Source organism: Chaetura pelagica, unplaced genomic scaffold (genome assembly GCF_000747805.2).
Source record: "Chaetura pelagica isolate M959 unplaced genomic scaffold, ChaPel_1.0 scaffold159, whole genome shotgun sequence".
In the NCBI taxonomy this organism is placed as follows: Eukaryota; Metazoa; Chordata; class Aves; order Apodiformes; family Apodidae; genus Chaetura; species Chaetura pelagica.
Genome location: NW_009954555.1, coordinates 3,858,036 through 3,872,972, shown reverse-complemented (window position 1 = coordinate 3,872,972; position 14,937 = coordinate 3,858,036). Strand labels below are relative to the sequence as shown.

Here is a 14,937-nt window from a genome sequence, read left to right as displayed (position 1 = left end):
GGGAGCAGGTAGGATGCTCAGTCTTGCTCAGGGGGGTGACCAGGCAGCCATGGCCCTCCCCTTGGATGGCACAGTCTGCACTCAGCTTCCTTCCATGGTCTGTGCAGCAGGTTCCAGCTTCCTTTGCTTGCTTCCCCTCAAAGGAGGAATTCAGCATCCTTCCAATAAATGCTGTGTTGTCCTTGGCTCTGAAAGATCTTCCTGCTTTCAGTTCACTTGACAGATGGCTTTTATTTGCACTGCCCCCAACTGAGGGCTCCAATAACTGGAGGTATCAGAGGACCAAGATCCTACTGAAAGACCTGAGAAATGGCTTAAACATTTCAGCTAGAATTTCTGCAGGACTCAGAGGCTTCAACTGTCAAATGAGAGTAGGCAGGGAACTGGTGTCACAGTAAGGCTGGGCTGGCACTGGTGTGACAGACTAAGTCATGATTAAACCCCACTGAGACATGGTATTGTTCTAGTGATTTCACTAGCTTTGGATCTGAACCATTTGGTGATGAGAAAGGAGCAGGGAAGCACAAATAAACCTTGTACCAACTAAAGCCTTGTTGGGTGGAAATATATTTCGGTGTCTTGTAAGGTCCCTCAGTGCCAGGCTGGTGCCATGGCTTTGCATCATGGAGATGTTGCAGGGAAATTAAATCCATACATAGTTGGACTTCAAAACTTCAGTTTCTCTCTGTCCTCCTCCAGGACCTTGCCAAGCAGAGCTGTGCTCTGAACTCTGTGCTGGGTTGGGGCTGACAGCACAAAGCTGTCTGAGAGGGTTTGGAAGGGGCAGGCCTGGCTTGGCAGCCCCTTTCCCCCAACATCTGTGGGCACAATCCCTGCCTGGCACAGCAGGAAGGCAGGCTGGCCCAGCTGCCCTCTGGATTCAATCCAAGGCTAAGGATATTAAGGCTGGCTCTGTACTCTCTTCAGGAAATTTAGGATCAAACCAGGTCCACAGCAGAGCCAGGGTTGTGATGCATTGTTGTGCTCCCTGCCCATGCCAGGACACCCCTGGGGTACAGCCTGAACTCCCTGTTCTGCTACAGAGAAGTGTGCTTCCAGGTGAATTCATCATTTCCTCTTTGTTATTAAAACTCCCCGCAACGTAAACTACCAAATTCAATAAATGTTTGTTTTATTAGGAAGGTTATTGCCAGTAACACTTGATTTCTTCTGCAGAGGCAGCTGTGGGAATGGTTCACTACAATACTGCACCACAGGTAGGTTTAAGAATGTTTTCCTTATAAAAGCAGTTGGATTAGATGACAGGTGAGCAAAAGGAACAACAGCTCTTATCAAATGTCTGTACCCAGCCAGCAAACATTGCCTGCAGGCAAAACCTTGTTATCCTGAAGCACGAGATCTCCTTTTCATGAAACACAACTTGTGTTTTTCCTCAGCCCTGTCACACACTCAGGGCTGTTTCTCTCTCTTTCACTCTCCCAGATGAGCCAGGGACTGGGGGCAGAGGTGTAAGGAGGAAGCAGAAGGAACAGAGTTGGCAGAGTGAGCAATTGCAATTTTTCTTTAATGGGTGCTTCACTTCTCACAGGCTGAGGCACAACATGAGATGATCATGTGCTCTAAGTTGGGTCTTTATCAAAAGAACTAGTTGAAGAAGGACTGCTTTATTAGACCTGTGGATCCAGAGCAATCTTCTCGACTGCTTTATTAGACCTGTGGATCCAGAGCAGTCTTCAAACATTTTCCCTCCCATGTGTGTCTTTCCCACCATATTCCAAGCACATCTGCAAGCACAACAAATGGGGAACACAGCCACCCCCCCAGGATTCTGTCCCTGTACAGGTGCAAATGCACTGCAGCCTGCTGCCACAGCACCCTGTGGAACCACAGCAGGTGGAGCAAAGCCACTCCTGTCACCCCCAGGGGGCAGCCACAGCAGGGGGTGGTCCCAGGCAGATGAGGGCACATCTATCAGATGAGCTGCAGAAGACAGGAAAGTCGACAATGTTTATTTGAGCCTGCATCTTTAGTTTTAATAAAGGACAAACCAGAGACAGGAAATTTAGTGTTTTGGGGACCTTTTAGAAGGTGGTATTTGTAAACACTGTGGACAATAGCCTGCAAGATTCCCTAGGAAGCCAGAAAGAGGCAAGTGTCACCCTCATCTTGTTTTATGTGTTTGTTGCTAGGAGATAATCAGCTAATCGAGCTCTGTCTGTGTCTCACGGTGAAGTGGGAATGTAGAAGTGGTGCCTTTGCCATCCACTTCAACTGTCAGCTTCAGAGGATTTACAGAAAAGGAACTTTTCCTCCTTGGAGCTTTGGAATAGTCATCACTTTATGGAAGGAAGAAGTCTCTGGCTTAAAGGAAAGAAGTTGAAACCCATGACTTACAGTGATATGTGCTGTGGTCCAACAGGCACCACGTGGGTTAGTGAGGCAGCCAGAGCTTTGAGACAGAGCAGAGAGAAACTCCCTCAGTGGAGATTTGGCACCATCTTTATTTACACATAACACTAAAGAAGGTTGTATTTGGGAGATGGGGGAACAACAGGCAGTGGGAGCACATAGCTTGCAGGGATCTGGAGCACACGGACTGAACACCAGAGCCCCAGAGTGATTTGAAAGGAGGGAATCATGCATCAACCTGCCATGCTTTGCCCTCCTGCCACCCCTTCTCACATCCACTGCGCAGATGTATCCTCAGGGAAAAACAACCTGACCACAACATAAAGGACAAGGAGCTAGTTGCTGGTTACTACCTATCAACCATTACCAAACAAGAGAATTTCAGAGCAGCTGGCAGGGAAGAGACCCAAAGCTCAGCCAACCCAGTGACCTGACTCAGGAAGAGCATGAGGAGCATAAGCACTGGTCTAGAGATGGGAAAGAGGGATTGCTAAATAGGGGAAGAGTACCTGATGTGTAGGAAAGGAGTGGATCCCAAACATGGCAGCGGCAGTGACCCACAGACACCTTTGTGAGAGGTTAGAAGCACTGGCAGTCCAACACTTGGGAAAACCACAGCTGCTTCCTCTGGGCTGGATGCTCCACCAAAGGCTGCCTTGCCCAAAGAAACCTCTCTGAGGCTTGAAGCAAAAGCAGCAGCTGCCCCCACCACCCTTTAATGCCCTACACAGGAACTCTGTGTCCCACGTGAGGCAGAACATGCTGCGAAGCCTGGGAACAGTGATGGGAACAGACACTGGGAAACTCCCTATTCTTTTCAGGGCTGAATATTGTCTTTACTGTCAAGGACTTGTGTTTTCTGTATCTCCCTGGTGGGCAGAACCCTGTCCACCTACAGACAAAGCTGCAGTTGATGGCTGATCAGGGGATCTCCCTTCCTCTCACATCTAGGTACCATGCAGGGACCTCAGGGGGGTGATTCAGGGGGGTGATGGTGGGAAGGGAAAGGGCAGAGAGAAGAGGGGTGCTGGGTAGGTGGATGCCTCCTGGTGCTGCAAGCTCACACCCAGGCCTTGACCTGAGTGTTGCACCCCTGGGCACAGCTGCACAGGCCTCCCTCCTCGTACCAGCGCCACTTCACCCCCTTGTACACAGCCCTGCTGCAGGGCTGGAAGCACATGAGGAGGCGCAGGCGCCTGGCCAGGCTGCAGTAGGTGGCCATGGCCACCACGATGAGAGGGGACATGATGACGAAGCCGAGGATGATGAGGGCAGAGGAGCTGTTGTCATCCAAGATGCTTTTGCAGTAGCGAGCGGATGAATGCAGCACCTGTGGGAAGAGTGAGGCAGAGCTTGTCACAGAGCTGGTGGTGGGTAGGAGAGGTGACCCTGGAGTTCCTGGTGCTTTCACAGAAAGACACACCCCGTGCCTTCAGGCTATGCTGTGTGACTGACAACACGTTTTAATCAAGCTTGCAATTATTCCAGCATCACTGGGAGATGAGGGCACTGGACACTGAGCCTGAAGCAGGAAACCCTCATCTTTATTAAGTAATCAGAATAGCACAGCTCAGCATTTTACAGGGAGAAATCAAATCAAAAGGCTTCCTGCTGCTACATGGATGTGGGTGGCACAACAAACTGGGCACCAGAACAAAGTAAATAAAATACAGCAAGATGTGAGATTCTGCAGAGACGTTGGTCATCCCTTAGCTACCCGCTGGCTGGAGGCTCTCCAGAGTCCTGCCCTGGAACAACCCCTTTGTGTCCCGTCTCTGTGTACACACTGTGCTCACTCCTACCTCCCAGTATCTCTTTGCACTGCAAAATGTGCCAGGAAAGCTCCTCCAGCCCCAGCACACCAACTGGTCCTTGCCGAGTGGGATTTCAAGCCCTCTCATCCTGGCAGCAGGAGATCTGAATCAAGCCACTCCATTGTTCTCCATTAACAAATGCTACAGGCAAACCTCATGTCCCTGAGCTGCCTTCCCTTTTCAAAACACAGCTCATCATGCTAAAAAAAAACCAACAACAAATAAATCCATCTAATGGATCTGCAGTGCAGGAATTGGCTACTAGGAAGGCACTGAAAAGCAGTAGCCCAGAGACAAAGAACTGTTCTTTGTCAAGCTGCATTGCTGCCATCCCTTGCTCTGTCTGGTAAAGATAAATGCTTGAGGCTGAGAGTAACATGGTGCTCCCACCTCAGGTGTACTTGGCTGCACTCAAAAACCTTTTTACATCTCCTCAAAGCCCTTGACTGGAGAGCTCTGTGTGTGCAAAGGAGAACCTCAGGCTTTCCAAGGTGAAGGTTGAGCAGAGTTTTGGGTCCAATTTGAAGTACTGAAGTATTGGAAAATTTATGGCTTTCAAGGACCAGTCTCAGATCACAGGAAGAACTGATTGATGGGCTTTACAGGCAATCTCCTATTAAACCTGCTCTGAAAGCCTCATGCCTCACAGAATCTGCATCCACACTGCACTCGTGGAGACAGACCAGCCATTTTACCAAGGCAACGGCCCCCACTGCACTTCTCCCAAGGAGAATTGATTAGATTATTTCTCATGATGGTTACTCTTCAATAAACCAGAAGTCACTTGCCCCTTTGTATGCAAAATTCCCAACAGCCATGGACTGTAAAAGGAAAAGTGTTGGAACCCACACTGAAGAAGGGTTTCATGACTTTTCAGGTAGATCAGGATCCCCCTGAGCCACTGCTGCTCTCTCTAGACCCCCCAAGCCTCCCTCTTCACCCTAAAACATTTCCAGGAGGTGTCAGAGCCCCAGTGGGAATTGCCTGGCCCAGAGGTATGTGATCTCTCAATGAATTGTGCTTCACTCCAACTAGCAGCAGCATTTGTGTCTGCCCTGTTCTACAAAACAATTACCCTGACAGATGTCTCCCTGTTCATTAGTTTGCAGGATCAGGAAAGGCTCTTCAATAACAGCAGCTATGAGATGTCATCATTTCAAGGCAATAAAAATCAAAGCCAAAATCCTGAGACCAGCAAATACATCAGTCCTGAGAAAACAATAACAGCACAGTCCCTTTGCCAGGGAGCTTTGAGACAGGGAGCTACGGGATGTCAGCTGAATAATACAATGCAGAGGCTTTGTTGGAAAGTTAAAGCACATTCCCTAGTCAAAGCTATAAATCCTTGCAGCCAACATGCTGTTGTGTCCCAGAGTTTAGAGGCTTCGAGTGAGCAAACTGAGATTCCAGCTACAGAATGAGCACCTTCACCACACCCCCACAGCTCCTCAGAGTAAGCGGCACTAGTACTAAAAGTGCTGCCAAAGAAGCATTTCTCTCAGAGCCTAGTGACATTTTAAACCTAGGAAACCTGGTTTTACCCTTCAGTGAGGCAGAGAGGGCATCTCCTCCTTCAGGGTGGAGTGAGACTTCCACAGCTATACCCCTGCACGGCTCCACAGAAGTCAGCAGAGCCTTACTGGGTTAAACTGGGCAAATGTCTGATCCTGCGTGGTTGGATCCTGTCCTACCACCCCTGCTAGGATCTGCTCCCTCAGGCAGAGGTTCCACATACTTGGGTGATTAGATAGGAAGCTCAATTTTCATTAAAAAGAAGGGGGAAACCTTTCAATATTTCCCAAGTAAATAGATCAGTTTGAGAAGATTTTAATACTCTTCCCTCTAGTTCAGGTTCTGTGGAATGGGGACACCAATAGCATCTATATTTTGAGACAATTTTCCCTTCTGGGAGAAGGTACTACAGTGTGTGTGTGGGGCTTCCTAAAGTAGGAGGTGAAAGAGCTCTTCCAACTTAGGATAATCAGCAGGAGAAGCTATGCTGAGCAGGTGTAACATTTACTGCTTGTGAGGAAAACAAGAGAACTGCTTTTTCACATCCAGACTAAGTCTAAGTGATTCAAAAAGTATATATAGAAATAGACCAAGAAGAAATATTTGTAAGTAATAAAACAATGAAATCCAGAGGTCAGGAACCACCTGGAGCAACATAGCCAGAGCCCTTACTGACAAGCAATCTCATTTGTTGGTGTGAGAAGCATTTGGGAACACATCTGAGTGTTAGATTAGCATAAGTAGGGGGTTACATATTCTGTTACACTTTACTAGTTTTATAATTTGTCATTAGGCAGATCAAATATGACAAACACTGTAGAGGGCTTACTGAAATGGGAGGAAACAAGCCCTATCAGAGCCTGTGTAGGACTTGTATGAATTACAGGGGAGTTCAGGTTGGCAGCTCTTGGAAATAGAGGTCACGGGAAAATGAGAAATACTGTGACATTAAAATGCAAACAGCAACTCTGCCAAGCCAGGCAGTGTATTCACCTGACCTGTCACAGCTGCTTGTTATTTTCATGGAAATACAACTTTATTGCCCAATCCAGCTTCCATTTCCTGCAGTACTGGAAGAAGGGAGGGGTAAAAATGTGTCCAGCTCATTATCTGTTCTCATGACCACCAGCCTTGTACAGCCAAGAGCCTGGGGGTCAGCATCAACACCCCTAAACCTGCTCTTGCCAGCCCAGTCTGTGCACACACACCCTCCCCTGTGGAAAAAAAAATGTAACTAGACAGATCCCTTCTGAAAACAAAGCCAAAGCTCAGGGCATCTAGCCTTGCCTTTCCAGCCTCTGCTCCCCGTGGGCTGAAATAAAACCCTTAGGGATGGTTGTGCCCTGGAGGGGCTGTCAGCAGGCAAAGGCAGCAAGGCTCACCTACCTGAGAGTGGCACTGGAAGCCAAAGTAAACCACCACAATGGTAGGAAGCAGCACAATGGTGAAGATAACAAACATCAAGAGCAAATTCATGAAGAAGACCAAGGAGTTCATGGTGACTACCAGGAGGGTCCATGCCAAGCAGCACCCAGCACTCCGTGGCTCTCTCGGAAGGAGCTGGTCATCCATGTCATATGGTGGGAGGCTGGGAAGCATCCGAGACTTATCTGAGAGGTTTTCTGCTCCAAAGTCCTCAATGTCCTGGCCAGACATTCTTCCAAGTAGATTGCTAATCAACTCAAGCTCTTATCCAAAATGGTTTATTTGCCTGTGGCAACAGACCTGGAAAGTCACTTGCAGAGGCTTTTCCTGACTCTTCCACACATGGAGCAGAACACTTAAGCAGAGATGATACTGGAGCAAGGAAGGAGAGCCCACAGGTTGTTTCCTTTCAGAATGTTTTCCAGTGGTGTCCCAAGCTCAGTTTCAAAGTAGATGTGGCTGTTGGAAGTTTGGCAATAGCTATTATTTTGCTTTAGAATCCATAGTACTCCTGAATTTGTGGTTGTCCTTCCTAGGATTATGATCCCAAGAGATCCCAAACAGTTGTTGTCTTAGCTTTGATAGGCTGCTTGGTCTGAGAGAGCACCTGGCATTAGTATCCTGCTCCACCTTTAAGCACTGCTGTTTGTAAGATTATCAGGCTTAGGCACTTCCAGACAGCTCCTTGACTTCAAACCATCTTTCCATGCTCTTCACCCTGAACCCAAGCAAATATTCCTGCTCAACTCTCATCCAGATGAAGTACCTGGTGAAGATAATGAACTGCAGAGGTTTCTCCACCCCCTGCCTTGCTGGAGTCTTTGCCCACACCTTGCAGAGCTGGAAGCAAAGTCTGGAGCAGTGTGTGGTTCCCCTGCTCTCAGCTGTCTGCAGCCACAGGCACTCAGCCACAGGCAGTGCCTCCCTTTCCCAGCTGGCTCTCCGAGCTGTGCATCGCTGCTGTTCAGCGAGACTCTGAAGCTGCCTCCTGTGCTGGCCAATCCTTTACATCTGCCTCACCACTCCAGTGATTTAGCACACAGCACCCAAGAGCCACACTCAAACCATACATTCCCAGGGCAAGACAGATCCTTTTCAATTGTAATTATTCTGCCTCTGATTAATCTTCTACATTTTCTTTCTAAATTAAAAACCTCAGAGAAATTTATAATATTCTCTATATACCTCAGAAACCTCCTGGTTCTCTGCAGTCAACACTGGTTTTGTTTGCAGAACATATTGGTATTCTTGTAGTAAAGGCAGAGCAATTATAAAGTATTTCATCTGCCTTATAAAAGTGATGTTACTTCAGAATTTCAGTGATATCTGCACATTTTAGAGACATTCATATCTGCACAATCATGGTACTGCAGGAGGGCAAAAACTTCCTTAAGTCCAGAGGACAATGAGGTAGCACAGGTCTTACCAGAAGGCAGAGATGACCATGGCACAGGCAGGGAAGGAATCCAGGAGTCCTGTGTTGCACTTGATGCTGTTTCTCTCACAAACTTCTGCCCTAGAAAAAAGTTATCAGAAAAATGAGGTTCATACAAGGCTAAATGTAAGGTGATGTTATATCCCAGTGAGGGGTAGCTTTCCTCAATTCAACCCTTCTGCTGAAAGATGTACATTTGGGGTGCCCACTCCCCTGCTGTTGTTGGGTGTTTGGGTACCTTTACCAGCCTTACTGATTTCCCAACCAGCTGCAGTGACATGCAGAGCAGAATTAAAGAGAGTTTTCTCCAGGGACTTGGACAGGTCTGCTTAGGAAGCATTTACTGGTGGCTCATCAGAAGAGCTCTAGCCCCCTAAGTTAGGGCTAGAGGACCTCTGGGCAGCTGCATCCCAACCCATGGCTTTGCTGGGGAGATGTTTGTGTATGTGACTCTTTGTTTCTGAGCTGCAGCTCTCTCACCATCCCCACCGGGTTTGTTTGTTATTATTTATTCTTTCTGTTAAGTTCTGTCACAGAACAGTGAAGAAGAAAAAAAAGTTGATGTGCCAGGAGAGGGGAGAGTGCCAGCATTGCCAGCAGCCTGTATCCTGATTTGCTCCAGAAGGGATATGCTGGTAAAGAAAAGCAAATACTAATTTGTAGCACAGATTAAAGTCAACATCTGTCTGTATCAAACTCAGCTGCTTTGGAAGGAGGAGGGCAGGGAAAAGAAGTGTGAAATCTAGGAAGCAATTACTCTCCCTTGGGCAGCAGGCACCAAGAGCTGCTGGTATTGGACTGACCACTGAAGCTTTTTGCCCACCTGCCAGTTTCCCAGTCACAAAGGGAAGTCCTGGATCACCTGAGCCTCCCTCACCAGAGAGAAGTGAGAGCAGAAGCACAGAGCTGAGTAGAAGGGGTTGAAGGAGACATCAGCTGAATTTCTCTGTGGGCAACTGCCCTGAGGAACCCTGTTTCCTTCCACTGAAAAATTATTCTTGCATTTGATTACCCCCCCAATGGAGTGCTAAAGAGCACCTAGGGCACTGCAATCCACTGCACACTTTCATCCCAGGGTATAATGTTTTTCCTTGTTTTCCAATCTGAAAAATATCCCTGAAAATTACTCCTTTAAACTGCTTCTAAATTCACTTACCCCACCTCTACACTGTAAATCAAAAAACAATAGAAAACTCTCTCCCACATATTAAGACATTCCTCTTGTTTTCCATTTTCAGGTGTCAAGCACTGAAATATTTTTGGAAGTTGTACTAACTAATCCAAACGTTTAGCATTGATTTTGAAAGCACTGCAGCTGACAGATCAATTTGGTTTTAGCAACACAGTAAATCCCAGAGGCTGCTCTGTTTGCACAGCCACCTTCCTGGGAGAGGGGGAATGAACTGTCAAATTTTTTTTAGTAATAAATGCATGAGAGAGAAAGGAAAAAAAGACACACAGAGAGAAACAACCTTTGGGACAGCGATCAGAGTATGAAAAGTCCATTTTCATCTTGTTCCTTCAGTGCTGTCTCAGGGTGAATGGCTCCTAGGGGAGAGCACAGGGTAGCAGCCTTCTCTCAAGCTGCAAGATGTGGAATCTCATCATGGGTCCATGCAGACATCCACAGGGAAATAACTACTGAGCCCACCCCACTTCCAGTCATTGCACAGGCCAGGCACGGTGTTAATAAAGCTCAAAATCTGTGCAGGAAGCCAGATGGCACTGGATGCAATAAATGTGACAAATGGTCACATGGAAATGCTACCAAAGTGTCTCCGTGTTTACGAGGCCTGTTCTGGCAACCACTGATTTAAACCTGCAATACTTTTCCAGCTTGATTTATGCCTTCCTAGTGGAGAAAGGTCAAGACAAACACACAAAAAATACCCCAGAACCATAGGAAGTAGAATATGGGTTCACCTTAGTCCACCAAAAGATTGTGAACTTGGTGCTGGGCAATTAAAAATTCCATAAGGAGATGTTCTAACAAGCTACTCCCCATCACCACATGGAGTCTCCTTGTGCCAGTTCTATTCCTTTGTAAATCCAAAGGGATTTTACCATCTGTCAGCAAGGACATGGTGGTGTGGTAAAAAAGCAAAGATGATGAAGTAGTCATAAAAATGCCATAAATTCTAAACCCAGTGAAACCTTCCAAAGTTCTTTTGTTATAATGAAAATGCATCTTAACCTGTGGGAGGTCTGAAAATTGTATTCTTTAAATTTATTTTCGTTTGGAAAGAAAAACCACACACATTGTAAGGATTCTTCTAATAACCAAGTGAACTTTGTATCAAACAAACTCCAGTGATGACAAGAAAGTTTCCCCAAGCCTCTAATTCTGTGAAATTTCCACATCCTTAACAAATACCTGCCCATAAATGGGAAAGATGTCTTGGTGATGGTGCAAGATATGGAGCAGTTCCTAAGAGCAGCATCACTGCTTTGAGATGCTGAAACTGGTAATGATTAAAGATGATCAGACACAATAATTAGCACTCTGACAGCAGAGTCACTTGCTGCTAAGGAGTCATTTTTTCCACTGTCTATAGTGACAGCACCATCTTGTGGCTTGCTCCTAAATTTTCATTCTACATCTCACAATCACCCACAGAAGGAGACTAAGACACGCTACTCAGTGTGCAAGGACAAGAAGTGTATTGAGGGGCTGGAGGGTGTCCAGAGAAGGCCAATGGAGCTGGGCAAGGGTGTGGAGCACAAGGAGAAGGGTCTGGAGCACAGGATAAAGTTTGGGGCACAAGGAGGGGGTTTGAAGCACAAGGAGAAGGGTCTGGAGCACAGGATAAAGTTTGGGGCACGAGGGGGTCTGAAGCACAAGGAGAAGGGTCTGGAGCACAAGTCTTAAGAGGAGCAGCTGAGGGGTGTCCAGCCTGGAGCAAAGGAGGCTGAGGGGAGACGTTCTGGCTCTGCAACTGCCTGAGAGGAGGCTGGAGCCCATGAGGTCTGCCTCTTCTCCTAAGGAACAAGTGGTAGAACAAGCAGAAACAGCCTCAAGTTTCTCAGGGGAGGTTTAGATTGGATCTTGGGAATTATTTCTCCCCCAAGGGCTTGTCGGGCCCTGGCCCAGGCTGCCCAGGGGACTGGTGGAGTCCCCATCCCTGGAGGGATTTCAGTCGCAGCGCGGCCGCGGGGATGGTTGTGCTGAGCGCTCCGCGCTGGCTGCGCAGCCGCCTGACCGACCGCTTCTGGAGGGTGCAGGAGGTGCTCAAGTATGCGCGGGTGAGTGCGGAGGGTTGGCGGGCAGGGACGCGGGGAAGGCTCCCGGTGTGTCCCCCTGGAAACCAGGTCAGCGTTTTCTGATGCCCCTCCACGTGGGTGTCGTGCAATAACGTGCATTAATTACAATGAAATAACAATTCAAACCACGTGGAGGGAAGAATAAGGGCAGTCGGGGTCTTTAAGGTGGCTGCCAACCCAAACCATGTTGTGACCCCCACCGTTGTGGGGGTTTTTGTTGCTGTTGTTTTTCTTGAACTGGGCTGAAAAATAACCCCGCGAAACGAACCTCACTCCTCAGGTGCATTTTGGAAGGTGGAAGAGGCTGTTTCACATCATGGTTTCAGCCTAGGCTGGGGAAGAATCTTCTAAAAGGGGAGGCTGTGAGGTAGTGTGTCTTGCTCCAGTATTTGAGATGCAAAATGTTGACATAAGTGACAGTGTCTTGCTCTCACGGTGCCCAAGCTGCCCTCAGTGCCAGTAGTTCTTTTTTATTCTGACTGTGCAGCTACTTCTTCCTTCTGCATATTGGTGGCAGCTCCAGTGAAGTGCTTTTTTGGGGCAGCTGCAGTGGTTTTGACATATCAGAAGCTCCTGTCCCATCCCTGTGTTCCAAAACTGAGAGAACACCTCAGGAATGAGGATAAATGTGTGAGTTTTGGGGTTGGCTGAGAGCAGTGAAGATAATTTTGCTGGAACCACAGCCTCAGGTGAGGTCTGGCTTTGGCTCTCTTCTTCTGGACTGAAGTTTTCCAGCCTGCTCCACCTTTTCAGTCTTCAGTTTTCCAGTAAAACAGAATATTTCCATTCTGAGCCAACCGAGGGCTTGGCTGATGCCTGTGAAGTATTTTATGACTCTTCTTGTAAGGAGACGTGAAATGCAAAATAGGGAATGTTAGTATTACTGGAAGAAGGGTTGACCAGCCCCAGAAGGTGACTGAACAAGAACCTCTTGGTTTTGCTGCAGCATTTCCGTGGGAGGAAGAACCGCTGCTACGCGCTGGCTGTGCGGAGCGTTCGCAGGGCTTTCGTGAAGTCCACCAAGGCCAGGAGGGAGAAGAAGCGGATCCTCAGGGGGGTAAGGAGCTACATGGCACTTCCAGACATCAGAAGAGCCATTTTCTTGGCTCAGTTATCTCAGTAATTATCAATTATTGGCTTGTTATCTCAAAATGTTTCACCTGCGAGTGAAAAAATACCAGTTTGAAGTCAGCGCGGTCCCTCTGAGGTGTGAAACAGCTCAAATCCTGAAGTCTCACACCTGTATATCTTGCACTGTAGGTCTGAAAACATTGTATTTCCTGAGTCTGAGCAGATCAGCACGACTGAAGGTTTACTTGTAAGTAATTTTGTCATCAAATGTCTTAATTTTTACCCTTTTAGCTCTGGATCACTCGGATCGAAGCAGCTTCTCTTGAACATGGTTTGAAATACCCAGCTTTCATAAGCAATCTGTTCAAGGTAAGGATGGGGCTTGAAGAATAATTACTTTGAAGCAACAAATGAGGTCTTCTGAAGTCCCAGGCAAATTAAATTTCATTGTTGCTCTGCTCCTTGTTCTGTCCCCAAAACTTGAAGAGTGAGATGTGTAAAATGCTTTTACACTTGTTGCTGCTGTGGGCATGAAGTGACAGGTGCCTTTACTTCAAGAAACATTAAAATACAAAGCTTGGAATAGCAAAGAAACCCTAAGAAATCTCTGCCCTTTTCACTGCTAGCTTTGTCTTTCAGTCAGCATGGCCCCTGCAGGGAGTTGGTGCCATTGCCCCTTGTTCTTAAACATGCTGGGCAATTGGTTTTAATGTGTTGATGCTGGAACTGTAAAATTAAAACTTACGTATCTCAGCCGTGGTCTGAATAAAAAGGTCGTGTTTCTGCTTCTTCAAGTGGTGCTACACATAAACTTACAGCTTATTTCCAAACATTTTATCTGTGTTTCAAATAAATAGAGAACTTCCTCGGTTTTCTGACATGTAAAGTAATAACATTTCTGAAATGTGAACACTCCTGCTGGTTACTCTTGCCATACTGTAACCCAAAGAATCAGGCACTGCCTAAATCTAACTCATTTTTTCCCCTCAAGGTGCCTGTCCCTTTGATTCTTGTCTCAGAGCAATGTTCTTTGTTAAACAAGATTCAAAAGAAGCAAAGTGGTTTATGTAACAGCTTTCTTAGAATGAGCAGTTAACCCTGCAGTACCTACCACTAAGAGCATTTAACCCTGCAGTCTTTTCTTTCTCTGCTCCAGGGCATATTTTAAGATACCAAGCAGCTTCTAGCATAACAAGTCAACTTTTATATGTCTCAGAACTGGAACAATTGCCATGAACTAGGCTGTTAGATGTGGCCTTCCATTCAATGAGGCATTTTTCAGTTATTTGGTTCCTGCTAGACTTTGAGGAAGTCGGTGAACACATTTTGCAGTTCATGGGACACCCGTGGCTGTGTCTTGACAGTAACAGTTCCCAAATTGTACACTGTAGAGGGAAGAAATTTGCCTGAAGACCTCAGGTCATCATTAAGCATTAACCCGTGGCTGTGTCTTGACAGTAACAGTTCCAAAATTGTACACTGTAGAGGGAAGCTAATTTGCCTGAAGACCTCAGGTCATCTTGAAGCATCAGTGTTGTTCCTAACAAGTCTTTCTTACGTTTAGTCCCAGGTGGAGCTGAACAGGAAGATGCTCGCTGACCTGGCTATCTATGAGCCGAAGACATTCAAGTCCCTGGCTGCCTTGGCTCAGAGGAGGAGGCAGGAGGGCTTCCTGGCTGCCCTGGGCGACGGGAAGGAGCCCGAGGGGATCTTTTCACGCATCGTGCACCATTACTGAGCCCAACAGAACCTCCTGCGGGCGGCCCGGGGTTGGGCTGAGGTGCGAGGCTTCATCCCCCGCGCGGTTGTGACTGAAACGCGCCGAGATATCACCCGAACGGGCGGTAGTCCGATACTACCACAAGATACGTGGCGTCTGTGCGCGTTCCTGTTGCGAATAAAGATGTTTTATTTCCCGTGGTGGCGGCTCCCGGCGGGCCCGGCCCTGAGGGAGCGGGAGGCAAGGGGAGGTGATGGCGGCAACCGGAAGTCCCGCCCCCTCGCGCCGCGTTCGAATTCCCGACCGGTGTGTCACACTCACCCCCCCTC

The 14,937-nt window shown here is 47.5% G+C and overlaps 2 protein-coding genes across 2 annotated transcripts; one reads left to right on the top strand and one right to left on the bottom strand.

The window, feature by feature from the left end:
- Nucleotides 1-3,430: 3,430 nt before the first annotated feature.
- Nucleotides 3,431-7,352, bottom strand: TMEM88B (transmembrane protein 88B). Its single transcript, XM_010005178.1, has 2 exons — nucleotides 7,083-7,352; nucleotides 3,431-3,700 (listed from the first exon to the last, which is right to left on the bottom strand). Exons 1-2 carry the CDS (start codon nucleotides 7,350-7,352, stop codon nucleotides 3,431-3,433), a joined length of 540 nt encoding a protein of 179 aa, XP_010003480.1.
- Nucleotides 7,353-11,698: 4,346 nt separating this feature from the next.
- MRPL20 (mitochondrial ribosomal protein L20) lies at nucleotides 11,699-14,626 on the top strand. The gene is made up of 4 exons (XM_010005177.1): nucleotides 11,699-11,799; nucleotides 12,764-12,874; nucleotides 13,180-13,257; nucleotides 14,453-14,626. Exons 1-4 carry the CDS (start codon nucleotides 11,713-11,715, stop codon nucleotides 14,624-14,626), a joined length of 450 nt encoding a protein of 149 aa, XP_010003479.1. The 5' UTR covers nucleotides 11,699-11,712.
- The last annotated feature ends 311 nt before the right edge of the window (nucleotides 14,627-14,937 follow it).

Coding starts and splice junctions, on each gene's coding strand:
- TMEM88B (XM_010005178.1), bottom strand. CDS start 7,352: ATGTCTGGCCAGGACATTGAGGACTTTGGAGCAGAAAACCTCTCAGAT. Junction 3,701..7,082: donor GCTTCCAGTGCCACTCTCAG/GTAGGTGAGCCT, acceptor CTCTTCCCACAG/GTGCTGCATTCATCCGCTCG.
- MRPL20 (XM_010005177.1), top strand. CDS start 11,713: ATGGTTGTGCTGAGCGCTCCGCGCTGGCTGCGCAGCCGCCTGACCGAC. Junction 11,800..12,763: donor AGGTGCTCAAGTATGCGCGG/GTGAGTGCGGAG, acceptor GTTTTGCTGCAG/CATTTCCGTGGGAGGAAGAA. Junction 13,258..14,452: donor TCATAAGCAATCTGTTCAAG/GTAAGGATGGGG, acceptor TCTTACGTTTAG/TCCCAGGTGGAGCTGAACAG.